At 38.4% G+C, this 27,688-nt stretch overlaps 3 protein-coding genes across 4 annotated transcripts in view; 2 read left to right on the top strand and 1 right to left on the bottom strand.

Annotated features, from left to right (window-relative positions):
- The first annotated feature begins 1,146 nt into the window (after positions 1 to 1,146).
- LOC125226122 (lambda-crystallin homolog) lies at positions 1,147 to 20,387 on the top strand. Its single transcript, XM_048129995.1, has 6 exons — positions 1,147 to 1,278; positions 3,383 to 3,570; positions 17,369 to 17,559; positions 18,500 to 18,675; positions 19,652 to 19,816; positions 20,083 to 20,387. Exons 1-6 carry the CDS (start codon positions 1,241 to 1,243, stop codon positions 20,285 to 20,287), a joined length of 963 nt encoding a protein of 320 aa, XP_047985952.1. The 5' UTR covers positions 1,147 to 1,240; the 3' UTR covers positions 20,288 to 20,387.
- LOC125226120 (glutamine synthetase 2 cytoplasmic-like) lies at positions 9,712 to 14,544 on the bottom strand. Its single transcript, XM_048129994.1, is given in 8 exon segments — positions 9,712 to 9,948; positions 10,223 to 10,362; positions 10,513 to 10,537; positions 10,540 to 10,769; positions 10,969 to 11,344; positions 13,178 to 13,375; positions 13,484 to 13,533; positions 14,396 to 14,544. Coding segments are annotated over 7 exon segments (1,140 nt in total). The 5' UTR covers positions 13,506 to 13,533; positions 14,396 to 14,544; the 3' UTR covers positions 9,712 to 9,799.
- Positions 20,388 to 22,698: 2,311 nt separating the features above from the next.
- The window catches only part of LOC125226064 (serine/threonine-protein kinase STK11), a 31,479-nt gene continuing 26,489 nt past the window's right edge, over positions 22,699 to 27,688 (top strand). For both annotated transcript variants that reach the window (XR_007177045.1, XM_048129900.1), the window contains exons 1-3: positions 22,699 to 23,442; positions 24,687 to 24,872; positions 26,698 to 26,834. Coding sequence is in view for 1 of the 2 variants with exons in the window: in XM_048129900.1 (XP_047985857.1) it covers positions 22,900 to 23,442; positions 24,687 to 24,872; positions 26,698 to 26,834 (866 nt within the window). In the remaining variant the exon portion in view is untranslated. The remainder of the gene's footprint in view (positions 23,443 to 24,686; positions 24,873 to 26,697; positions 26,835 to 27,688) is intronic.

The following is a 27,688-nucleotide window of genomic DNA, read 5'->3' as shown; positions in this document are numbered from 1 at the left end:
GTCCCTATCGCACTTACGAATAGTGCGACAGGGACGGCCTGCTATTTTATCGTCTATCGCGCGACCATGCTTCCCGTGCTGATGATTATCCGTTGACGAGGGTAAAATCGTAAGTGAATAGGTAGAATTATCTGTCAAAATTATACATTTACTATCTACAGTTAGGTGACAAATGTGACAACCAAACCGTCCAAACCAAACAATTACTAGTGGCTCCGTTAGCTGTAGACCTTAGCGGGGTTAGCGACATGCTTAGAAAACGCAAAAGTGAAAAACGCTGACTTTTAGCTCTCCAAAACATTATCACAGTCAAGTCACAATGGTCTTATTAATCACCACGAACTATTGACGCGTAAGTCATTTATGGCAATTTCCACATTCAAAAAATAATTAGGATCCACCAAAAGAATTACTTATTAATCATAGAATCCTGATCACAAAATTTCACGGGAATCGGTGCAGTTGCGACCCGTAGTTGAAAACATCCGGACATATAAAAAGCAAACCGTAGACCAGTCAATAAATAAACCAAATAGTAGTGTTAAAACAAAGATAGTTTTTTCTACATTCATTTTTCAGTAATATGTTATGGTAGTACAATTTATTTACTCGAAGACTTGATAAAATCAGCATGCGATAATATCTACAATTGATTTTAAAATGATGTGGCTTTGACAGTTAATGTGAGTCGAACAAGGGCCCTGGTAATTTACTGATTATTTTTATGCAAAGCTGATTACTGTATGCTATCTAAATAAAACTTCAAATATCGGAGCTATTAGAATCATCATAAGTACCAGAAATATAAACGGTTGCTTTCACTTTCTTTTAACAGATGTAAATTGTAAGTAGTACCAGTTTAACATCATCATCATCCTTGTGTTATCCCGGCATTTTGCCACGGCTCATGGGAGCCTGAGGTCCGCTTTGACAACTAATTCCAAGATTTGGCGTAGGCACTAGTTTTACGAAAGAGACATAGTTCTAGTTTAACATTTCCTTAAATTCAAAGAATATTTAAATGTTTGCTTCATACTAGCATAATAAGGCCTGATAAGTACCCATTAACTCTCGAGAGCTGATAAGCACAACAATATTACATAATAATGGCTGTATCGTAATCAGAGTCAAGTGAAGTTAAGTCAATAAATAGTTCAAAGAGTTTTAATAGTATAGTAATAAGCAGCAATCTCATTTGGTTTCATTCGCGGCATTGCAGTGACACTGGACAGACGCAGACATGGCTCCTAGGACAGAAAAAGTTGGCATTGTCGGCAGGTAAGGCTATTTATGTATTCATTAATCGTGTTTGGTTTTCACAGATTTTATCCTTGTGTATTTTATTGAGATGAGTAAGAAATGTAGCTAACAGGAAAATGTAAATGCCTGATAAATAATTAGAAATGTTCGTAAATATAGATGCCTGTAGGTATTCTCGTGTGAAGTATATATTTTGTTATTGCATTTGTTGCTGCTTTCATTGTGTTCAAGTACCTAAACTTGACATCAAAAAGTCAAATAGTTAAATTCTTTAATAAAGTGTACCTACGTGTAGATGTCTGAAAAATAGATCACATACTCACATATGATCATACATTCACACAAAACAGCTGCAATACCATTAAGTAGGTATCTAACTTAATGTGTTTACATTGTTTACAAGTGTTACTAGTTTACCTATAGTATATGACTAAGTAGGTATGTTCAGGTTTGCCGTGAGTGATGTGAAAAAGTAAATAAATAAGTAGGTACTTAGGTATTATTGCCACAGAATATATAATAGTACAAGTACAGAAGGCTCACTCCTTTGATGTTTACAAAATGCCGCCATTCTAAATTCTTACCTACATTTACAAAGGGACCGCTCGCGAGCAGCCGACATTGAATTCTATTGCGCCGCGCGAAGGTCGTCGCGAGTGAACGGGCCGCGAATTCGCGGCCACCGGCATGTACTTGTAGCGCGGCGATAGAATCGCGGAGTGAGCCGCCCCTGTTATTGCCTCTGTCAGATACTCGTACTGACGTTTCTAACGATAGATCGGATAATGTGATAACGCTCTTACATGTTCAGTACCTCAAACAGGTACTACCACCTGCAAAAGTGCATGGAGAATTTATGAATGAATTCATTGATAAATTCGCCATGCACCATGTAGCTGATAGTACAAATTACTAAAATTATCTTTTATCTAGGAACATTACAGCTCACCTAAGAATGCTGTTATTTAGGTTTTTGATCATTTACCTAGAGACATGTACACTTATTTTTCTATATACAAGTATTTATTGTCTAATTAACAAAACGCTTAAATTTGTTAAAGAAATGTTTTCTCAAATAACACGAATCTTGTTTTGGATAGAATCTTAATTGGAACATTTTTCTTAAACTAACAGAAATCATATTCATATCTTATTTAATGTCATAAGTCAAGACTTAATTGCCGTTGATAACATATCGTACGATCTTGACCTTAACGGACCATAATATTATGTGAATAGAACCCATGATGTTAGGTATACCTATTTTGTCAAATATATGATATAACTTCTGGGCATATCTGTTTGTCTTTAAGAAAAGGGACCTTATGCATATTGGTTAAGATTATATTTAATTTGAAATATGGACGTAAAAAATGTACCTATAGTTTGCGTACATCATCAGATTCATCAGTTTACGTTAAATCATTAGATTTATTATAAATAAGAGTGGCTCTAATCAAACTGTAATGTGATCTGTTGTTGAGTGCATTGCGCCAGATATATTTTTAGATTTTCCATAAATACGATAATTATCATAACATTCATGAATAACAATCATTCACGCACCTCACACACACTGCAAAATTGCATTACCAAATGAACGAATTAAACTATGTATACTATATTATACCCAGTACAATAGACCTATTCCCTGTAGTTTTACCGCGTAGTTTTACCAGTTGAACCATTGGGGATTTTCTTCCCAATAGACTTTTGTAAGACTTTGCTTTTTTGTACGAAACCAGACGCGACAATTGTTTCGACGGAGCCCCTCTGCGCGGGTCTCCTATTTCTAGATTGTTTGCCCTTTAGGCATTTATAGGTACCTAACAAACCTAACCTACCTATTGCCTAGCTCTTACTATCAGTAAGTATATTGGGAAGAAAATTCCCAGTGGTACAACTTGTAAAACTACGCGGTAAGACTAGAGGAATAGCCTGTGCAATAAGCATCTCTGACTTATGATTCAATTCTAAACATAATGTGTTCTAAACATACAATACTATTTTGCAGCTTACTTTGCAATGCATTACAATAAAAACATTGTCATCCAATATCTGACCTCATATACAAGTTATAGAGGACAAGTAAGTGTAACAAACAATTTCTTATACATTACAGCGGCCTCATCGGAAGGTCATGGGCGATGCTGTTCGCGTCAGTCGGCTACCAGGTGACAGTGTTCGACATCGTGCCGAAACAAGTGACGGATGCCCTGGCCGATATCAAGCAGCAACTGAAGACTTTGGAGAAAGAGGGTCTGCTGCGCGGTGCTTTGAATGCTGACGACCAGTATGCGTGCATTAAAGGTTAGTTACAGGTGTTTTTAGGTAGCTATTAGATGGACTCATCAAAATAGAGGTTAATATTGTTAATAAGCTTTATTCTGACGAGTATGATGTACCTACAATTTACATTATACTATATATAGGTTTGGCTGCAAGTGATTTTCGTCAAGAAATGCTCAACCGGCTGTGGACGCGATACGAAGATGATATCTGATGATAATGATGATGACTAATTGACTACTTAACAGTCAAAAACTTGGAAAACTTACAAACGAGCCCAAGATCGTGGTTTTTGAACGCGAAATGTTTCTTAGAATTTAATTAGATAATTTTGATACTACCAATAATTACTTTATGATCTGGGTTTGAAAAAATAAATGCGACAGCCGCTTTTGTAAATATCTACAGCCTCATGAAGTAATAGTATCTAATAAAAACTAGAGTAGTATCTGAAAAAATAGGTTGTATATAAATAGGCTAACCTAACTGAAGACTACATGTACATCACGGCAGTAAAATACGTATATAAGTAGGTATTTGGGTAAGAATATTAGTTATCGTTTAGTTTATGATTAGTACACGACGAGGTTTCATCAAAGGGTCATCTTTAACGTATTATTTAGATAGAAATACACATCATGACGTTCACTGTTAGATTGAATATAAATACTTGCCTAGAACGTTTAATTGTAGGCATTAGAGCAAACAAAGAAGAAGAAAACATTTGAACAGCGTGATAAGCAGATAGTGAGTTATTTATGTAAGTGCCACTACTGGTATGTAAGTGCTAACTAACTACTCTTACATAAGTTCTATATCGTGTTGAAATAAAATATACCTGTTATTAGAGATGGGCCGAATATTCGGTAAATATTCGGTATTCGGCATATTCGGCAAGTTTTTCAATGTTCGTATTCGGCCAAATAGTTCGGTTACATTGCCGAATATTTACCGAATAAACAAAGTAAATAAATAGCGTAAGTTGTTTCGTTTTTCATCAGATAATGACATCCTATTTCAGCATTCTAAGGAACCAAACCACCAAAGGAAGATAAAGTTAAGATATAAGTACCTACAATAATTATGTAAAAAAGTGAAAATAACGTAGTTTAAGAAACAAAAACCAAAATTTTCTTCGGCACTAAATTATAGAAACAATAAGATCCTTAGTACCCATTACCAATCATTGAAAGTTTTTAACTCCAAGCCAGGATTTAAAATATGGCGGAACCGAATATTCGGCCGAATGTTCGGTTCGGTGGCAGCTGAACCGAATGTTCGGACGAATATTCGTATTCGGCAAAGTCCGTATTCGGCCCATCTCTACCTGTTATAATACCTACTTCTTCTTCTTATCGTGTCGAGGTTCCTTTCTAATACAGTAGATGCCCAATAGGCAGTAGCATTGACAGCCCTGGTTGTAGCGTCTCTCAGATCGAGCCGGAGCTTGCTCGGAAGCAGTGATGCGGGCACGCGGGGCAAGCCTACCTACTAATATTTATGTTACATTTATTCACCTGAGTAATAGACTTGGCCCCGTAGCCGAATGGCATTTCTGCGACGCGAAACGAAATCGAAACGCCGCAGACAGGTAGTTTGGCTCTGTCGTGCCAATACGCAAGAGCGATAGAGATAGATAGCTACGAAAGAGATATTATTGTGAGCGTTTCGTGAGCGTTTGTGCATTCGGCTACGCACACTGACATGGGGCCTAATGCATCATAATTTACAACAACAAGAGCGGTATAGTTCCCATCCAATTCCTTTTAGGTATAAGAGAGTTCCATTTGTAATACAAGTTGTAAATTGTTATGCAATAGGCTTCTGGTAGTTTTATGCAGATAGGCTTTTGTCTACCATAAGCGCTGGTAGCCTAGCGGTAAGTGCGTGCGACTTTCGTTCTGGAGATCGCGGGTTCGAACCCCGGCTCGCACCAATGAGTTTTTCACTTATGTGCGAAATGCCATTTGATATTTGCCAGTCGCTTTTCGGTGAAGGAAAACATCGTGAGGAAACCGGACTAATTCCAATAAGGTCTAGTTACCCTTCGGGTTGGAAGGTCAGATGGCAGTCGCTTTCGTAAAACTAGTGCCTACGCCAAATCTTGGGATTAGTTGTCAAAGCCGACCCCAGGCTCCCATGAGCCGTGGCAAATGCCGGGATAACGCAAGGAGGATGATGATGATGAGGCTTTTGTCTACCACCAGTACCACCTACTTCGGTATAAGTAGGTAATTTTAGTTTTTAGGCCGGTATAAAGTAAGACGTCGCATGCCTATCAAATCGGTGGTCGCGTCGCGGGTTCCAAGTGTCACAACCCTAATATGCTATACCGAACAATTACTAATTGTAGAAGACGGTCGTATCAAAACCCCGCCCCGTTATGAATGAGAAACTGGATGGCGCTGTAAGTAGTAACTTTAAAACGAAACTAAATATTCCTATCCCTACTAATATTATAAATGGGAAAGTGTTTTGTTGTACTACCTACAGTTCTACAAATTATGCTGATGGGATACTTTTAATGCTGCATTAGAAGAAGATAAACATTAGACTAAACATTTTAAAAATTAAAGCGAATCACAGTCACAAACTAAATTCTTGAGCGACACCAGACACTGACGGACACACAAAGTGTGTGTGTCCGTCTTTCACGGCAGAACGGAGCGACGAATTGACGTGATGTTTTTAGTGGAGATAGTTGAAGGGATGGAAAGTGACATAGGTTACTTTTGTCTCTTTCTAACGCGAGCGAAGTCGCGGGCAAAAGCTAGTGTCTTATATTAATAACAACTACTACTATGTGTCCACTGGACATGATCATTTACACATACAGAGTGTAACAAAAATGGTGGTGATCCGTTTAAGGGCGTACTCAGTATCGTATTCTTATCAGGAAAAGTAGAAAAATTTTTTTTCGCTAAAAAAATTTTTACTTTTGTATGAGCCGGGCCGCGCGAATCGGTCGAATCTCCATACAAAGATAAAAAAATTTTTTGGGAAAAAATTTTTTTATCCTACTTTTTCCTGATGAGAATACGATACCTACTGAATACGCCCTTAAACGGATCACCACCATTTTTGTTACACCCTGTATATGTCATGTCTATTTTTAAGACGAGACGGCCTAGGGGTCACTTAGAGGTTCGTCCTGGTTGCCCTCTGCGAACACCCGCAGTGCCAATACCAGGGTGGCTAGCCGAATGGCACAATCGCTCACGAAACGCTCACGAAACGAAGCGCTAGTAGATATCTATCTCTATCGCGCTTGCGTATTGGCGCGACAGAGCCAGCGGCGTATCGCTTTCGTTTGGCGTCGGAGAAATGCCATTCGGCTACGGGGCCTGGCTTCGTAGCCGAATAACATTTCTGCGACGCAAAACGCCACCGAAACGCCGCAGAAAGGTAGTTTGGCTCTGTCGCGCCAATATGCAAGAGCGATAGAGATAGAGCTACGAAAGAGATATTATCGTGAGCGTTTCGTGAGCGTTTGTGCATTCGGCGACGCACACACAGATGTTCTTGCAGCTGGGTATACCTACGCATAAATACACTTATGTTAATTTGAATAGTCTACAAATCGTCACTAGTTTGAAAAAATCTCGTATCTCACACTGTTCCTCAAAGTTAAAACGCAGTAAGTCTATATGCATTGCATACATACTTATTACATTTTTCTTTTCATTGACCGAAGAAGTTCAAAGTAGTGACGAAATGTTGAATTGAATACGATTTTTTTCATGGATTTTAGAAAAGCCACTTTGCTCTTTAAATTTCTGTAGGGGCGTACCTAAAGTATAAAGTAAGAAACCAATTATCCAGTATCCAAATGCTACTGTAGCTTGTAGCTGGTTGGTTACATTACGATACAAGTGCAGAAAAGGAAATTCGAAATGAGTGGCAATACCGTCTGGCTCAGTCGGTAGTGACCCTGCCTGCTTCCGCGGTCCTGGGTTCGAATCCCGGTAAGGGCATTTATTTGTGTGATAAACACAGATATTTGTTCCTGAGTAATGGATGTTTTCTATGCATATAAGTATGTATTTTTCTATTTAAGTATGTATATCACTTATTTTTATATTTAAGTATGTATATATGTACTTATATTAATAATAATTATGTATAAAATCTAAATGACATATCATATGTAATATAATCAATGAATGCATCTTTCAATTAAATATTCGAAATTATAATTAGACTGAAATTGTATTAATCTTAATTTAATTGCTGTTAAATAATTTTATTGATGAACGTGTAATATTTATAATATTATTAATAAAATGTTTATGTCTATGTCAATCGTGGCTTAGTACCCATAGTACAAGCTATTGAATATAAGATAATGAGATATTCGATAGAATCGAGTTGTGCCTAAGAGGCCACAGTACTGGCTGTAGAAGGAATACTGTCATAATTTGTATTTGGTATAGCAACCGATTCTTTGATATGTTTGTTTACGTTTCGTAAGTCAGTCGGTCAATAACAGTTCTCATTGGTTCTCATGTAAACATTGAATAAATTCCTGGTGTACACTTTCTTGATTTCCTTCTGCTATAGATCTCTGGGATATCCCCCACACAAGCTTTGCTTAGTTTGGGGCTAAGTTGATCTGTGTATAAGATGTCCCCAATATTTATTTATTTAATTCTGTAGGGGATTTAATGTCGGTAATAACTTCGTTTTTTATAATTTTTACTAGTAGAATTTTATTTAACGTAAATATTATGGCTTAACTTATTAAGGCACATGAAGCTTCTCTTATTTGCAGAGATCGGAAAAATTTGCGTCATTGCTCGCAATAATGTGGACATGCCTCCAAAATTAATCAAATAATTAATCATTTAATTAATTTCTTACTTGACATATAATTTGATTCCTATAGTCAATAAATACAAAAGTTTGTTAAAGTGTAGATTTATTAAACTAGTTGGTCTAGTTCTCTAGATATAAAACCTCCGTGGATTCACTTTTTCTTAATATATATATTTTGACATTGATAGCAATCAAATTACAGTCGTATTTGCCGTACCTAAATTACGTACGTACCTTACCTAAACGGCAGCAAAATTAAATAATGGCATTTTCTTTACTGGTGAGTACCTAATATCGCCAGTTTAAAAACGAATTAATGGCGAAAGTTGAATTTAATATAATACGACGTGAAAATGGTACTTATGAGTATTTACCTATACTATTTAAAAATATTTTAAGCGGGTTACTCACGTATTAAGTCGATATAGCGTTCGACATGTTTCGCCTGTCCTCAGCAGCCGCGCGCACCGAGCAAGCGCCCGCAGTATGCGTCGCGCTCTCGACATGTAAAGGCGGGGTGTCGCTACTCTTGAGAAAGGTTCTCGAAATTGAACCGAAACATGTCGAACGCTATATCGACTTAATACGTGAGTAATCCGCTTAAAATATTTTTAAATATGTATGAGTCTCACGGGTGTTTTATAGTTAAAATTTACCTATACTATTTATATTGATGTAAATTCAAACAACTATGCAGATACTAAATCCCGATTTTGAAGTTATCGCCCACAACTTAGAACAGAAAATAACTCTGAATTATACTGGAATAATAATATTCCTATAAAAGTACTTAAGTTTGCCCCATTAACATCAGTGGATTGCGAGCGGAGTTTTTCAGCACTTACCTAAGTATGTTTTTGATGTAAAAAGAAATAAACTGACTGCTGAAAATTTGGAAAAAATACTGGTTATTTTCTTTAATACATCTATACTTTAACAAACTTTTGTATTTATTGACTAGGAATCAAATTATATGTCAAGTAGGAAATTAATCAAATGATTAATTATTTGATTAATTTTGGAGACATGTCCATATTATTGCGAGTAATGACGCAAATTTTTCCGATCTCTGCTTATTTGTCAAGGATGCAGGTACGCAGAAGCGCGTCGATGACGCAGGTAACCCTTCCTCTCTTTGGCTACCTGTCGCGGGATACGGATACTGCAGCTATAGCCTAGGTCCAGTATCTATACTATCTTCAACTGTAACTACCAGAATGTTTAAAATCTCGTTTGGTACCACGTACCCTGAAGGTTTAGGGTGAATTTTTTGATGGCTTTTAATATAAGTACCATTCGATATCGGGATACCAATTCTGCAAGGACTTCAAGTCGGTAATATCTTCGTTTTTTTTATAATTTTTAATAGTAGAATTTTATTTAACGTAAATACTATGGCTTATGGCTTAACTTATTAAGGCACATGAAACTTGGCTTATTCGTCAAGGATGCAGGTACGCAGAAGCGCGTTGATGACGGCGTAAGGGTCGCAGTTGGAGGCCGGCCGTCTGTCCTCCAGGTAACCCTTCCTCTCTTCGGCTACCTGTCGCGGGATACGAATACTGCAGCTGCGGCTGGCCACACCTGAACACAGAAAATAAAACATGTTAAGGTGTATAAAAAGTGATAGTGAATGGTTGAAATGGTTGGTTACGTACGGCCCCCTCTCATTTAGCGTTTTTTGAACGTCGACACAGCGTCGACGCCGCGTTCTCGCAGCGCCAACGCGACTAGGTGGCGTTTTGTCAAAGAAACTGTACCTTGTTAGGTCCTCGCTCTTACAAGTTTCTTGTGTCAAATCATCGCAGCGCCGAAAAATTATGGCAATTTATACAGATATTATAGTAAATTAACGTACCTGAGCTGAACTCGTTTATGCTGGCAGTTTCATATTTGCCAGTCAGCCTTCTCGCGTTGTCCTTTCCTCCGCGGGGGTCGTACACCTTGATGTGTTTCATGTGAGTTTTTGAGAGTTTTTCTATCGCCTTGTTGATTTCACTGGAAGAATTTCCACACGTTAAAATCATATACGAATCGTCGATGTTTTAACAAACAAGTCGGGTAGGTATTTTGTTTGTAGATGCTTTCATGTATGTGGGGTTAAAATTGCAGTATTAAGGACCCATTTAGAAAATCTCAAAGACTTACACAATGCCGTTCGACTGCCTCATCTTTTAGTAGAGAAGTTGGTATGCGCTCCCGAGCCGTTCCAGTCTTGCACAGGCTTGGGGTCGAAGCTGACGATGACTCCATGCTCCTCAGCCAGGCGGTGCAGGATGTAGCGTGCGGCCCATAAGTCGTCTCCGGCGCTGACACCCACAGAAGGCCCCACTTGGAACTCCCACTGCGAGGGCATTGCCTCGGCGTTGGTGCCAGCGATTGGCACACCAGCATAGAGGCAGCATCTGAAAAGGACGCATTGGTTAAATAAGCCCAGCTTAGGGTCAGTTGCGTCAACCACACTTAACAAACACATCAACGTCACGCAGCAAAAGCCTATGGAAATTCGCATACAAATAATTTAGCAAACGCTAAATTCAGTGACAGACGGTTTGGTGCAATCGACCCTTAGTTTTATAGATTTGACTATTAAAAGCTAGCTACCTGTAGTGTGAATCTACGAGATCTCTGGCGAAAACTTTGTTAGAACCAACACCGCAGTAGTAAGGGCCTTGTGGTGGGGGGAAGCCGCCTTTTGGCCATCCGAAAGGCCTGAGATCAGCGTCGAGGAGCGTGTATTCCTGCTCGATGCCGAACCACGGTTCCTCGTCTTCGCATTTGTCCGCCGCTTCCTGGCACTTGACCCGATGGTTGGTCGCCGTGGGCTCCATGTTGTACTTGAAGGTGTCGCATATGATCAGCACGTGGTTGCCGCGCCGGAACGGGTCCTTGTACAGGGCTCGTGGCACCAGGAATGTGTCGGAGTTGTGACTGTCTGACTGCCCGGTTGAGCTGCCATCAAAGTTCCAGACTGGCAAATCTGTAATCAAGACGCGCATGTTTGGGCAAAATAGCATAAGTAGGTACACGACATTTTAAAATACTTAATTAAGATAATCTGTACTGACGGAAAACCTCTACTATTATTGTCAAAATGTCATGATTAATTGCAGTCAGTTAATACACATCATAGTCTACATATCGTAACTACTTTGAAAAAATCTCGTATCTCACGCTGCTCCTCAAAGTTAAAACGCAGTAAGTCTATATGTATTCCATACATACTACAATTTTCTTTTCATTGACAGACGAAGATACAAGTTTTTTTAAAAGTAGTGACAATATATATTTTTCAGTACAGATGGTGTTTTTTTCACGCACTAGTGCGAGAAGTCGTACATTATATGCCAGGTTGAAACTTCGGAGGCTCATCTGTACTGAAAAACGTCGTACGATACACGTGCGAAAAGGAAATTCGTAACTCGTGTCGATTTAAAACACTCCCTTCGACCGTGTTTTAATTTATCGCCACTCGTTTCGTACTTCCTTTTTTACGCACTTGTATCGTAATGTACTATAAAATTGATTAGGTATAATTTCGGCATATCTGCACTGCAGAATGCAGATGTTGCATACTTATTTAGGTAGGTACGTAAAATTTGCTAAAATACCAGTAAAGCAACCAAACATAAAAACCAGCTTGCGAGTAGGTATGAAGCACAATCGATGTCAAGTTATATATAGACATACGAGTATAGGGTGGTTTCAATTAGTATTATGCTTCTTGACGTCATCTTTACGTAACTGGCCAAATATGTAGTTAGGAATAGATGGCAGCCAATAATAAATGAAGTAGGTACGTGAAACCTTTCAAGCTTTCATCGAAGCTTCTATTTTGGTGTTCTTACCTACTTTCCACATTACGAGTATTTGTCATCACAGAAGAAGCAGACATTTTTTTTACTGAGTTTAACGGGTGAATATACTTAAGTGCTAATAAAACATGAACATGAAAACGAGTTTGGATACTAAGGAAAAAATATACGTGTATATTGATTATGTAGGTATGTATTTGACGCCTTGCTCCCGACTAGTTGAAATGTCGTCAAACCTGTACCTTGTTTATAAGTTGTAATCTATATCACAGTATATATAATAGTGTCTATATCTAAATACACGAGTAACGTGTATAATAGCCTGACTAATCTAGTATCTAACCGCGAGTGCCGTGACTAATACTGAAATTTGGTATAGGTAATGTCCTTGGAATAATGTTTACAAATTCACAGATAACTGTTTGTGTAGGTAAAAATTGTCCACACTGTTATCTGCTAATTCGCTATTTGTGTATATTAATAGTACCTATGTTCAGTTATCTGCTAATCCGCAAATATTGACGTGGACACCAGCTCGTTTTTCGATGAAGGAAAACTGTAGGTAGGTACTCAAGTCTTATTTTCTACTTTGGTTTGAAAAGTCATTACTCATAATAGCAGTTGAGTGGCGTCCATAGGTGACGGTGACCGCTTTCCATCAGGCGGACCGTATGTTTGTTTGCCACCGACGTAGTATTAAAAAAAAATAGCAGTCGCTTTCGTAATTATGGAAATGGGTACCTACGCTTATTTTTGGGATAAGTTTCCGAATCCGATTTGGATCGGAAAATGCCGCTAGAATTCTAGGAAGAGATGTTGCGTATAGACAATGCTGTTTGTGTTTTTCATGAGATAGGAGGTAAAGGAGCAGACATGTCGTCATCACCGCCCATGGACGCTCGACACACCAGATGAGATGGGTTGGTCCAGGGCGTTGCCGTCCTTTAAGATGGGAGTACGCTCTTTTCTTGAAGGTTTTTGTTGGTGTTGGTACTAACCTTTCACAGCTCGGGGTATACCGGTGATAGTTCGGTCCTTACACCGCATATGCTCGCCTGTGCCATCAATCCAGATGTAAGTAGCTAAGACCTTGTCGCCAGGCAACGGCAGGTCCTTGTACCGATTCAGCAGGGTTTTGGACAGCACCGCGTTGGGCGAATTCGTTAGGACGGGACCCGAGAGAATCTTGGGGTTATCTGAGACATAAAAAAGTATTCGTAGGTAGCTTAATTAGGAACACACATGCTTTTAAAAATAGTTTTACTTAATGATGGCTACGGTACCAATAATACAATGAAAATTACCTTGCACTTTTGTTTCACTCATTTTGCTGTTGGACTGTTTCGTTTATGACCTGAAAATAAGGGTTTAATTTGAAATAATCCATAAAATTCTTAAAAATCTAGATGCACATTGCACATAACCTTGAAATTCTATTTGTATTTTTGTACAAAACAACTGCCAAACCAGTGAACAGCTGAGTATTTGCGTGATTAATACACGTTCTATTCATTCATAACAACTAGGTATTTTATTTGTAAGTAGGTAATGATATAACAATTAAATGACTGTTTCAACTGATTCCTTTAACATAATTCCAGTTTACTTCTTTAGGGTAAAATTAAAATGCCCGAGCCCCGACCAATTTAAATATTATGAACAAAGACCTTGCGATTTTCGAGTTCCTGGTTCTACGTGCACCTTTGTAAATTGAATATCTGACGTTTCAAAAGTTTTCATTGTGATCTACCTACACTACACAGTTATATTATCACATCGTCAATCTACCCTCTTTTAGGTTTTTTAGCATAGTAGCGGAGTACGGACTCTTGTCTTGTGGGCGTACAATTTACACTTGGAACTTAGTCACTTTCGCGATTACCTACACAACATAGACAATATAGATATATCAAACACACCATCATCAAATCATAGTATTCATCATGCAAGATAGAAGGAATAAAAACTGTAACTTTAGAATAGAACCACTACCAACGACACGAAATTTGAAAACACACCCACTTTGTTAGTAAATACGGCGGCAAAAACATGTAGGAAAACATATAAGAGTTCACTTGAGTTTCGCATCTTTTGAGGGAAGGTCTATGCTAAGTAATAAATAAAGTGATTTTAGACTGATAATAATACCCGAAGCGCCATCTGGCGTCTAGACTAATTTTAACCACCTCAAAGTCAGATATATTTACTTACAATACCTTAACACCGGTTCTTCGTTGCTACCGATACAAAACAGATGGTGACGTGTATATTTCGCTATAATTAATATAATTATGCGATGCGCGTTCTGTTCGATCGCTGAACACTAACGGTTTGACTGGTGGTCGTGCGATCGCCGGTGAATATATGCGCGCGCAAAGTTAGGCGGGTGTTACACTGCTGCTTTCGCATGCTATTGTTTTTTTATATATTTAAAATACGATGCAAAATTGCAAACGAAAAATAAATGTGGTTTAAAAAATGTCTTAAACTACAAAAATTTACCGCCGCCCATTCGACGGCTACGCCGGCCGACATCGGAGGGATTTACACCCTCATTGTATCTTATTTATTGAAATTCAGTAGCTAAAGTTAATACCTACATATCGTCACTACTTTTAAAAAATCTCGTATCTCACGCTGTTCCTCAAAGTTAAAACGCAGTAAGTCTATATGCATTCCATACATACTTACTACAATTTTCTTTTCATTGACAGACGAAGATACAAGTTTTTTTTAAAGTAGTGACGATATGTATGTAAACTCACACCTGTGTTCCAAAAAGGGGTAGGCAGAGTACTTGAAACTGCTCATGTTTCAGTGCCACTCTTTTGCATTTAGGAGCAATCAAGAGGTTAAAAGAAAATAATACCCTTAAATACCACAGTCGGTTTCTACGATACCCCCGGGAGGAAAGGGGTGGAGAAATTCTTGCCCCAATTCCACACTTGTGCAGTTAATAGATAGTAAAAAGTTTAAATAATTTGATTACTAAACAACGCGAAGCAAAATACCCGTCACAACAAAGACTTTATTCTACTTTTAAATTCAGCACCTACCCTGCAGATTTAGATTAAAGAGGAGTACGAGTAGGTACATACTTATAAATAGTTAAGTACGAAATTCAACGGTCAAACTTAATTTTAATGATTTATTTGTATCAAACTTAATTATACCATACCACGATTATATACCCTCTTACCATTAAAATTGGGCAGAGAGCGAATTCGTTGTTTTCTTTAGTTGATAACGAAGGTATGGTGATAACCGATTTTTATAAACAACATATATTTTTAGATACTTTTTTACACTCAAAACAAAATATAATAATAGCAAATAGTGAGTATGACATAATATGTATATGAGGGTACGATGTGTATTATGTAATTTACCAATGTTTGCTTTCAGTGAGATAATCACTTACACTTAGGGCCCGCGCACACGGGCAACTGTTGCCGGCGACTTTTTTGTCGCGACCATTGCTTAGTATGAAAGTGCGCACACGAGGCGACGCAACTTTTCATACAAATACGAAAGTCGCCGAGCAACTGTTGCCTCCGTGTGCGCGGGGCCTTAAGTACCTACCAAAAAGTTGTGCCCGTGAAAATTTTGAGCGTTTTCATATTATCCGATCATGATACTAAGCTTGAAACTCCTCGCTGGTCAAATTATTTATAGGTAAACATTCATAAAAAACCTAGACCTCTAGTATTTTTTTAATTACATTTTTAAAGTCACATACAGGTCGAACGCGATTAATTAACATTATTTTATTTTACCTTTCTTCCCAACGTTTCGGCCAGTGGCCAAAACGTTGGGAAAAAAGGTAAAATAATGTTAATTAATTGCGTTCGACATGTATGTGACTTTAAATATGTATACAAAGCGCGAGAACTTAGTGTTATTTTTTTATTGCAAGCTTTTGCATTGATTGAATCAATGATAATCATTATAATTAATTTGCAATGAAAGATAAACTAATTTCATTGTTAACTCGAATCACGTGTTGTTATTGTTATGTTATGGTCGTCGCGAATGATGTAACAGAGATTATATTCAAAATATCATTGGACGGAAAAATACTTGCATAATTATACCTAACACTACTAACACCCATTCTTCTAAAAATATATTTATCACCATACCAACTGGTTCTTCAAGACGGATGAGAAAGTTGAATTTTGTCCACAAGATTGTAAAGTAAGTAATTTATACAAATCTTGATTTGATGTCCATAGATGGTTGGTAAAATTAACCTTTAAATGATGATTTTGAATCATAAAATTTAATATATTGATGGACTTGATTTAATTTTTGACATTGGTAGTATTTTCTTTGTGCTGGTCTGATGAAAAATGTTGAGTTTCACTCGGTGGCAATCTTGGTTTAACCGTCGTTCCTTGAAACAGTTGAAAACCGCAGCTTTCATGGTTCCACTTTTATAAACACTCGCTACGCCCGTGGTACAATATTGGTATTATTCGCTTGCTCGGGTTTCAATATTAGCAGAGAGAGATTAAACAACAACTTCGCCCCCTTGTACGTACAACAAATAGCTATGAATTATCTCTGTCGTTATCTGCCACAACTATCTAAAGGTTAAAAAGAGACCAATATGTCTTAATTAAGTAAATAATATTAATCAATATTTTTTGTAGGTGTGTCAAAGTTTTGAGGATGATAACATTTTCCTCCTACCATTATCCGACGTTAAGTGGGTTCGGTACAATTGTATTTTTCTTACATTTTCCTCTATCTTTCTTCACTTCAGTCACGTCTTTCTTTGTCATATATATCTAGGTACTCCCCAAATAACATACGAGCATCTATTTAACTTCCAACAATAACATAGGCCTACCTACTTTTATGGGTATCGAAATTTGAATAAAATTTTCTCATAAGTAGTCGCCTTTTATGACTTTTGAGTTTCAACACTTTCAACATTAAAAAATATATCTACATATAAGATCTATACACGCATGTATTTTATATGGTTCGATAGCTTAATGTATGTACAATATGGGGATACTAAGTAACTCAATGCCGACAATAAGGTCTCTTCACACTGATGAATGAATGAATAATTGAATAGTGAAAGTATAACTAGGTAACAAAAAGCGACCTCTTCCAACCTTTGGGTAGTTGAAAAAGCAAATGAAATAATATAATCAAAAACATTTCGCTCATTTCAGGGTCATCCGACCTCGGCGCGACCCTAAAGAACGCCGTGTTCGTCCAAGAGTGTGTGCCAGAAAACCTGGATCTGAAGAAAAAGCTGTACGTGGACCTCGACAAGCTGGTGGATGACAACACCGTGCTGTCCAGCTCGACTAGCTGCATCCTGCCTTCCAAGTTCTCAGAGGGCTTGAAGCACAAAGCTCAGGTGAGTAGGTATAATCAATTAGTCTGCCATAACCATAACTCTTGTTCACAATTCCTAAGTTTCGACAAGTCAGTCTTTACATACTTACGACAAGCATGAAAACGACAAGCGTAAAAACATAGTTAAGATAACACGAAAACAGGTACCCACTAAGTAGATAGTACCTAAGTGGCGCCTGACCTGAAATATATGACTACGCGCCATGTTGCGGAATTTCATTATTTATTTCTTCATACTAAACTGAACTGTCACCCCATACATCAGAATAACAGCGCCCTCCTAATAACCATATAGGCCTATTTTTTATTTAACAAAAAAGACAATGTACACAAGCATATCATTAAAGTTTCGCCAAACTGTAAAACAGTTTGTTGGCGATGCGCTCCATCTTATCTAATATTCTAATATCTAAATAACAATCCACCTATTAGATATACACTACCTACAGACAGTACATGTTTCCAATAATGAACCCTATTTCGACGCCACACAAGTAATTATGCCGGTAGATACATACGCAACGGTCGACCTGTTAAATTAGGTATTATCCTGCAAGATGACATGCATCATCATATTTCTGGTCAGGCTTTAATTTCGAATTTGATGATATTTTATGGTAGGTAATGGTGCTCCCACACTGGGCTGGTAACATTTATAACAGACAGTGTGGGATCACCATAAGACAAGCAAGGAAAGTCAGTACTGTTAGTAGATATCATTTCATTAGACTTATATTGACCGGGATATAGACCGTGATTACCTTTTTGATTTTTGTCGAGCTCCCGATATTTCGACGCAGTTGCATGCATCATGATCACGGAAAACTCACGGTCAATATAAGTCTAATGAAAATAACCGTGAATCATTCAAGATATCATTTCATCAGCGAATGTTTTCGCTGCGTTTCATAGAATCGCTCCAGATCTTACAAAACTTACAGGTGATCGTGTCCCACCCCGTGAACCCACCCTACTACGTGCCGTTGGTGGAAGTGGTCCCAGCGCCGTGGACCCGGCCTGACGTGGTCGCCCGAACGAAGGCCATCATGCTTGAGATTGGCCAGGAGCCCGTGGTGCTGGGCAGAGAGATCGACGGCTTCATTCTTAACCGCATCCAGTTAGTATCTACCTTCTCTCATTATCAGAGATCGGACGGATTTGCGACATTCTTACTCGTAGTGACTTACGTCATTTTAATGACTTTTAGTGAGATGACGCACAAAAATCCGATCTCTGCTCATTACCTATTCACATACGCTTCGTCACCCTACTACGTGCCGCTGGTGGAAGTAGTTCCAGCGCTATGGACCCGGCCTGATGCGGTCGCCCGAACGAAAGCCATCATGCTTACGATTGACCAGGAGCCCGTGATGCTGGGCAGAGAGATCGATGGCTTCATTCTTAACCGCATTCAGTTAGTATCTCTACCTTCTCTCATTATTCACATAAGCTTCGTCACCCTAGTACGTACCGCTGGTGGAAGTAGTTCCAGCGCTGTGGACCCGGCCTGACGTAGTCTCCCGCACGAAAGCCATCATGCTTGGAATTGGCCAGGAACCCGTGGTGCTGAGCAGAGGTATCGACGGCTTCATTCTTAACCGCATCCAGTTAGTATTCTGCAATAAATTTGTTAAATAGTTTAGCAATATGAGTAAAATGTCGAGTAGGGTACTTTAGCCAGCCCAACTCCTCAAGTCCTCAACAAATTTTACCATACCTTTCACGTTTAGGGTAATAGAGTAGGACACTTTGTTTTCGGACCGAGTATATTCTACAATGACCATTCTGGATTTGGTCAGTAAGATTAATGTTTGTCTCTTCTGTAAATAATCATCATCATCACAGCCATTGTGTCTATTGTAGACTATTTACGCATTACTGTTTCGACAACGGGTTTTGGTGACTGTGGAGGCGAGGCCGATTCGCCAGCGGCACAACCTGCCACATTTTTGGCAGAGAAATAATGTTGATGTATGCATTTTTGGACAATCTTTGTTCTCGATAAACCTTTTTATACATTTGTACGCTCAGTAGCACCGTTCTTGAATACTTATGATACTAAGATCCAAGATGAACCTCTAAACTCTTTTCAGATACGCGATCCTCAACGAGGTATGGCGCCTGGTGAAAGACAACGTGGTGAACGTGGAAGATGTCGACAAGGTCATCTCGGAGGGCCTGGGCATGCGCTACGCTTTCCTCGGCTCGCTAGAGACCGCACACTTGAACGCTGAGGGCATGGCTAACTACATCGAAAGGTATACGTATAGTGACTAAGTGGTGGACGTGACAAATGTAGACACGGTCGGCTCGGCATCTGCACATGACACCTGGGGGTTCTGAACACCGAGTACCTTAAAATATAATTATAAAATGGGCATGGCAACATATATACTGTGACTTGTGAATTACATTTGTCCCAATCCCAAGGCAGAAGACAATGAGCGCCTGGAATAATTACACGAGCAAACATTGTAAATGTATAAGAAATTCCTTGTACTAACTCAATTATTGTACTCCACAGATACGGCGAAACCATTTACAACGTAAGCAACACAATGGGCCCGACTCCCCGCATGACTCAGTGCCCGGGAGCACCCTCCATCTGCCAGCAACTCAACCAGCTCGTGCCACTGGACAGGCTGCAGGAAAGGCGCGCGTACCGAGATGCCGCTCTCACCCGTCTCTCCATATTGAAGAAAGAATTGAAGAAGACTTACAAACGCTAAATCTCAACCGTTTCATATAACCTTGATATTTTCAAAACGTCAAAATTGTATAATAAATACTGTACGAACAAAATGTAATATAATAAATAAGTGCCTTATTTTTCTGTGAAACTTATTTCTTATCATTTTGAAATTATTGACGACATTAAATGTTAAAAATTAAAATAACCCACCCTAAGATGTGCAAGAGGTCGCCAAAAGTCCATAAGAAATTATTAAAAATGTGTTAAATAAAATTATTGTATGTGGATAAAGTATGATGACAGATGACGTAAATTAGGAACACTTAGGACCACGACTACTCCGGTAGTGATTCAATTCAATGCTCTTTGGAATGTGTGATGTGATGAAAATTTGAGTTTCGCGCTTTTTCAGTAAAGCAATATTTAAATGATTACCGTGATTACCAATTAAAATTGACAGGCAGAGACGGTTAAATCTGTATCTTGAATAGCCTTATACGAATATTACAAATCCATAGACTAGAGAGTAATGTGAAAATAACTCAGAACAAAAATGAATTATGTATACACTACTGTTAGGCTATAGTAGATCTTGCTGTCTCATATTAAGATACTGTTTTAAAAAAATATTATAGTGCGAGTTACGTTCTCGATAGCGATATCAGATTTAACTCCGTAAGAACTGTCATATTTCATTCATTCATCAGTGTTGCCAGTTCGGAGATTTTTCTCCGATTTTCGGAGAATTTTAGCCTCTAGCGGAGAATTGGCGGAGATCAGGTACGATCGGAGAATTTCGGAGATTATGAAAAGGTCCCTAATTTTTTAAAGTTAAACCGCTCGGAAAACCTGAATGCATGAATTAAATATTTCAAATATTCTCAATGTTCTGTGCATTTCTGATATAAAAGCGTTAAGTAATAAAAAGTATGTATTCACTATAAACATTTTTTTTGTTTAGACGGTCAACCAAATCTTGGCAGTAAAAAAGCCGGCCAATTAGTAAAATGTATCCTAAACATTGAAGTTGGAAGAATGGAATCATCGAGGAACTGCTGGCGTCCACTAGGCTCGCCGAGTCGAGCCTCGTTAATTCGTTTTCTGCATTTCTTATGAGACCGCGTCCATTAAAGCGGAGGCGGAAACAGTCGCGTCGAGTCGCATTCAAAATGTATGAGGACTCGATGTGATGCGGCTTGATTCCGCCTTAGGCCGGCAACAGACAGTCTTAGGCACGCCACAGACAGTCTGAAAAATTCATAATCTGAATTTGGATTTGTATGCAACCTGTCAGTTCAATTTGACAGATTTGTCAGTTTGAACTGACAAGTTTTATACAAATCCAAATTCAGATTATGAATTTTTCAGACTGTCTGTGCTGTGGCCTGCTTTATGAAATCAGATCTAGTGCACGGATTTCCATACAATTCACAACTGTCCGTCTTAGTTTTTAAGATTATGTTTTTTTTTCTGATCGATCTGACAAATTGCGAATAATCTTAATTTTCAATGCACTCGATCTGATTTCATAATATTTTGATTTTTTAAGATTATGAAATGAAGACTGTATGCAAACTGTCAGTTCAAACGGACACTGACAGATCTGTCAGTGTCAGTTAGCATACAAATCTTTTTTCAGATTATGATTTTTTTCAGACTGTCTGACTGTTTCCGGCCTTAGTGGATGCCAGGCTTAAGACGGAATCGAACTGTGTCGAATCGAGTTCTCATACAATCGAATGCGATTCGACGCGTCGCTGATGGACACTATTTCATAAGAAATGCAGAAAGAAGCTTAGAGGGTGCGCTCACGGGCGACTTTTTGAAGTGACTTTTTTGTCGCGACCATGGGCTAGTATGAAAGTGCGCTCATGAAGCAACGCAACTTTTCATACAAATACGTAGGTCGCCGAGCAACTTTGTCGGCCGTGGGCGCGCACCCTGAATAGATAATATGTTATAAATAAATAAATAAAATATTTTTTTTTAGCTCTGTCGGTGACACTGACAGCTACAAACTGCGCAGCCATTAAATTGAAATGCGAGTACAAAGCTTTTGCGTGTAAAATGTAGTCGGTGAACCAAAATTTGGCACTAAAAATTGGCGGAATATTTGAAATGTTAAAAAAGGGGCTCACCGGCCAATTGTCTTAATAAAACGCGTGCCGGTTAGCCAAATGTTGGTACAAAAAAAGACGCGTAATTCAATATGCCCCTATATTCTGGGTCGTTGATTCCATCAACGTTAAGGTTTCGAAAGGCACGCGCTTTTTCAGACCCCCCCCCCTCGCCGAAAAAAAACTGGTTCTTGTATACGTTACGGAACATATGGATTGCAAAGGTCTGGCGGAGAATTGGTTGACATTTCGGAGATTTTTGCGACCGACTTCGGATAAAATCGTGGTTCACAGCTGGCAACACTGTCATTCATCCTTGTGGTTTCGTTGAATTTCTCGGTTTACTTACAGCTTTATTTACATTTATCGAAATTAGAAAACGAAATAGTTTTATACTCATCCATTTCCAACAAGTTTCGATTGACAAATAGTGTTCAATGTGACTAGAAATAGAGCTTAAATTTGTGGCAAAGCGGCCTTCAATACGCATTGATTCACAGACATTATTCCAAATGTATTGTTTTGATAGATAATGGATCCGAGAATGTGCAGAAAAATCAGTAGTAGTGAAAGTCTTCCAGATGCTGAAAATGTGGAATATGAAGTCGCGAGCATTATCGCGCCGCAAGAGAGCGAGGAGAACCTGCTGGAGGGCAGCCCGGAGCTGCGCTCCGTCACCTGGCTGGACGACGACCAGATCGAGGACCTAGATCTTAATTTAGACCAAACTAACCTATTTTTTCATAGAGTCGATAGTGCAGATATAATTTATAGAAGTAAGAAGAAAAAATGCAAAATGGTGGGGAAATACGTTATGGGGGATATTTTAGGGGAGGGTTCGTACGGGAAAGTGAAAGAGATGCTAGACTCTGAGTCGCTGTGCCGGCGCGCGGTGAAGATCCTGAAGAAGCGCAAGCTCCGCAGGATACCCAACGGAGAGCAGAACGTGCAGCGAGAGATACAGCTGCTCCGGATACTTAGACATAAGAATGTGATAGAACTAGTCGATGTTTTATTTAATGATGAAAAACAGAAGATGTACCTTGTCATGGAGTTCTGTGTGGGTGTTCTACAGGTGAGTTAGCTTGTTAAATTTTATTAGGAAATCTTTTGTTTTATACTGATGTCAGAACTTTGATTTTAATTTACTTTAAATATATTTATTATTATTCAGTCATTAAGAATTAGATTTTCTATGATAAATTAATGATTAAATTCATACTTGAAGCATAATACTTTCCTATATTTCATATTAATAATTTATACATTTATTAGTAAACAATTAGATCATAGCAACAAGGAAGTAATTAAACAAAAATGTTTGTCTAATATTGATATACGTCCAGCAAGTTGGGTGCTGGCTTGACCTTCCACTGTTTACTGGATCAATATTTCCTACAGTTGTCCGCCACTATACATTTTATACATGCTTGTGTACACATTGTTTACATTTACCTCACCGTTTCAAATAAGTCTGACATATTATGAAGTTGTTTCTGAATGGGATCCCATTTCTTATAAGATTTAGTTGTAAACAACTCTCATGTTATCAGTAATTGCACATACAAAATTTTTTCTTGCTGTTATAGTTGTGTTTGTTGTAAACAGATATTGGACAATGTCTTTGTTTGCAAATTTGTTGCTGACAGTTGTATTCATATTTATTTTGTTTATTTACCATGTTGAGCTAATGTACTAAAAAACATAGGGGTTGGTGGTAACCCATTATGTGCAGTTTCCACAAATTCTTATTTCAATGAAAAATGATTTCAAATGATGTGGGTTTTACCTCTGAAAGTCACGAAAAATAGTCCACTAGCCGATCTATCTTATTCAAGGATTGTCAATCTTTTTACCCTTACTCTGTAACCCTCTTGCAGCTTCAGTAGAATTATTCAAACAAAACAATAAAATTCTGAAGACACTTAGAAGTCACTAACAGTTTAACTTTTCATGTGTGTGGTGGTCAAACAGGCATCCATCAAACCTTGTCTGTGTGTCCAGTTGAGTTCATCACATCTTTGCAAACCAACATTCCAAGTATCACACCTTTTTGTCATTAATATATCAGAAAAAAAAACCTAATATGCAAAAAGATGTGGATCAAATTAATTTGGTTAAGATCATCATTATAAGTGCGTTTTCACATTATCCGATCCAATATCAGATGTCGGAAGGATTTCAAAGGCAAAAATCAAAGATGGCGGTTTGAATGTATGGAATATCGGTTCTATATCGGTTCTATATCCGATAATGTGAAAACACACTAACACAAACAAGAAATTAAACAATTGTCATATTGAGTCTTTTTGTTACCAGGACATGTTAGAGTCAAGTCCGGGCAAAAAGTTCCCGCAGCAGCAGGCCCATGACTACTTCACGCAGCTACTAGACGGCCTGGAGTACTTGCACGGACAGGGAGTCGTGCACAAGGACATCAAGCCGGGGAACCTGCTGTTGACTCTCGACTCCACACTGAAGATTACAGACTTTGGTGTTGCTGAGGTGATTTTGATTGTTTTTTCAATTGACAGGTAGTAAAATAAGTACAACTGGATGTAATACAAATGGGAATCAATTGTAGTTATTATTACAAAAACTCTCTGCCCTCTCTCATTATGTGGCCAGCCCATCTCCATTTCTGTTGCTTAATCACTTCTGTTAGGGCCTTGGTCTTGGCTTTTGCTCTTATGGTACTTATTTTCACCCTATCTCTTAGCTTTATGTCTAAAATTGATCTTTCCATGTTGTTCTGCAAACATTTAGTTTTTGTCCCTGTTGTTTGGTAAGTCCCCATGTTTGACAGGCATATGATAATACTGGTATAATACAGCTTTTGTAAACTTTAAATCTTTGTTCTGTTATTTCTTTTGCTTTCAGGACGTCTTTCAACAAAACTTTTTCCAGGCATTTGTGGTTCTCCTCTGAAGCTCTTTGTCCATCTGGTCTTCCGGTGATATTATTTGTATATATATTCATACCAACCATATTCATATTCGCCAACAAACTGGTTCCAGTTTGGCGAAAACAATTGTAATACATTAGTCATAAGTTTTTTTTTGAAATAAATAAATTAATTAAATTATAATAGAGACATTCTTACATAACATAAACAACTTAGTAAGCTTCATATAAGTTTAAGTAAGTTTGGTGGGTACCTACAAGACAACATACCTATACCTAGTCCATAATCCATTACGATCTTGGGGTAGATAAATATTTTTAAGTGCATAGAAAATATCCATAATTAGGGAATGTCGAAACAAACAAATATTTAATAAACCTAAAGAAACCCTCTGACTGAAACTTACTGTAATTCAAATAGTTTTTAAATTACAGTACAGGGTGTAGCGAATGGCACAAATCCTCAAATCCCCAAATCACAAACGCTCACGAAACGAAACGCTCGTAGATATCTATCTCTATCGCTCTTGAGTATTAGCGCGACAGAGCCAGACTACCTGTCGCGGCGTTTCGTTTTCGTTTCGCGTCCCAGGAATGCCATTCGCTACGGCACCTGCTATACCTGTAAAATTTTACATTACTATTGTTATGATAGATAGGTAAATATTTTAGTATGGTATTGTAATCCCCACCAATTAAAACAGATCGTAAATAAAACTTGTTCAATGCCATAAGTATCGCAACACATAGATAAGATGATAATAGATAGCGCAAGTAGATCTGGAGGACTGCCAGTTTGTGTAATGATTTATTGATGCAATGCTATTGTGTAATGCGATTGTATTAGATAGAAGCCTCTTTTATATTTTTAGATGTTGTTATGCCACCGACGTGGTATAAAAAAAATCTTAGTTATTCTTAGGCTTTCCCATTAACAACATTATATATTTATTTACGGCTGGTATCCAAGCAATAAGAGAATAGCATGCGAATTTCATTTCGGCGGTCGTGGGTTCAAACCCCGCTTCGTACCAATGAGGTTTTGGGAACTTATGTACGAAAATGTCATTTGCTATTTTCCGGCCACTTTTTGATAGAGGAAAATATCGTAAGGAAGCCGGAGTAATCTTAATAGGTCTATTTTTGGCTTGAAAGGTCAGTTGCTTTACTAAAAAGTATTACTAGGCTAGGCACAGAATTTTTTTGAAATTAGTTGCCACGTGGATCCCAGGTCAAATCAGCCGTCACAAAATACCAGGAAAACACAATTACTCTGTTCTGTTGTTCTTTCCTACTCCTCTTTCTAGAAACAGAACTGTATGTGAAGTTGTCTTTAACTGGTACCTACAATTAAAAATAAAATTGTACAATTAATATAACTAGACAAACAAACAAAACTTGGTATTTACAATGTTTTTTATTGCAGGCACTCGACATGTTTTCACCGGAAGACACGTGCTACACCGGGCAGGGCTCCCCCGCCTTTCAGCCGCCCGAGATCGCCAACGGCGCCGAAACCTTCTCCGGCTTCAAAGTCGACATCTGGAGTAGCGGCGTCACATTGTAAGTTACATATTGTCATTTGAGTGTCATCGATTTCGAGCAAAGAGGATCGAGTATTATAGAGAGTTACTGTCAAAGTTAAACGTGTAATCACAGTGCAAAGACTGCCATCTCTCGACACAAGCTTAAAACTTTTGACCTCAGGTTTGACAATTTGGTCCATATTGTTAGCTGGATATGTGTTAAAATGTCAAATATTAATATTAGAGCCATCTAGCCGAGCGTTCCCCAAAGGTCTAACGCCATCTAGGCCACCGTGCCTTTTTCTCAATGGCTTTGAGGTACGTTTTTTATGTACGTATGTTATATTATGTGGCATGTTCTCCCATATGTCACACTTTTCAATAGGTAAAAGTGAAACTCCAAGATGTACCTACGTACCTACTTTGTTACACGTGGAGTAACTCACCTCAGTTGTTTTGATGTAATAAATGGACGACCCCTGTAATTCACCTCTTAGGTACCCTTAACAAGTTTGTTTACACAATTCACGGCGTGGCTACTGTCGCACGTAACATAATAGGTAGGTACCTACTTCACTTTGTAGTTCTACATACAAAAGAGATGGTGCCTAGTGTACACAGCAGCAGCGGCTGGTCCATACAAGCCGATTCCCACCGGCTTGCCTAAAATTGATTACTAGTAAAGTACCTAATGTTAAGGTAGGTTTCTTTTTGCTTTCGTGTTGCCTAGCAGAAATTTTCACCAGCCGCCACTGGTACACAGTGCATGGTTGACATTAAAGCCTGGCGTCCGTCCACTAGGCGCGGCGAGTCGAGCCACGTTAATTCGCTTTCTGCATTCCTTATGGAACTGCGTCCATTAGCGACGCGTCGAGTCGCATTCAAATGTAT

Source organism: Leguminivora glycinivorella, chromosome 5, assembly GCF_023078275.1.
Source record: "Leguminivora glycinivorella isolate SPB_JAAS2020 chromosome 5, LegGlyc_1.1, whole genome shotgun sequence".
Lineage (NCBI taxonomy): Eukaryota > Metazoa > Arthropoda > Insecta > Lepidoptera > Tortricidae > Leguminivora > Leguminivora glycinivorella.
Note: the sequence above shows the minus strand (reverse complement) of the source record. Positions and strands in the feature narration are given on the sequence as shown.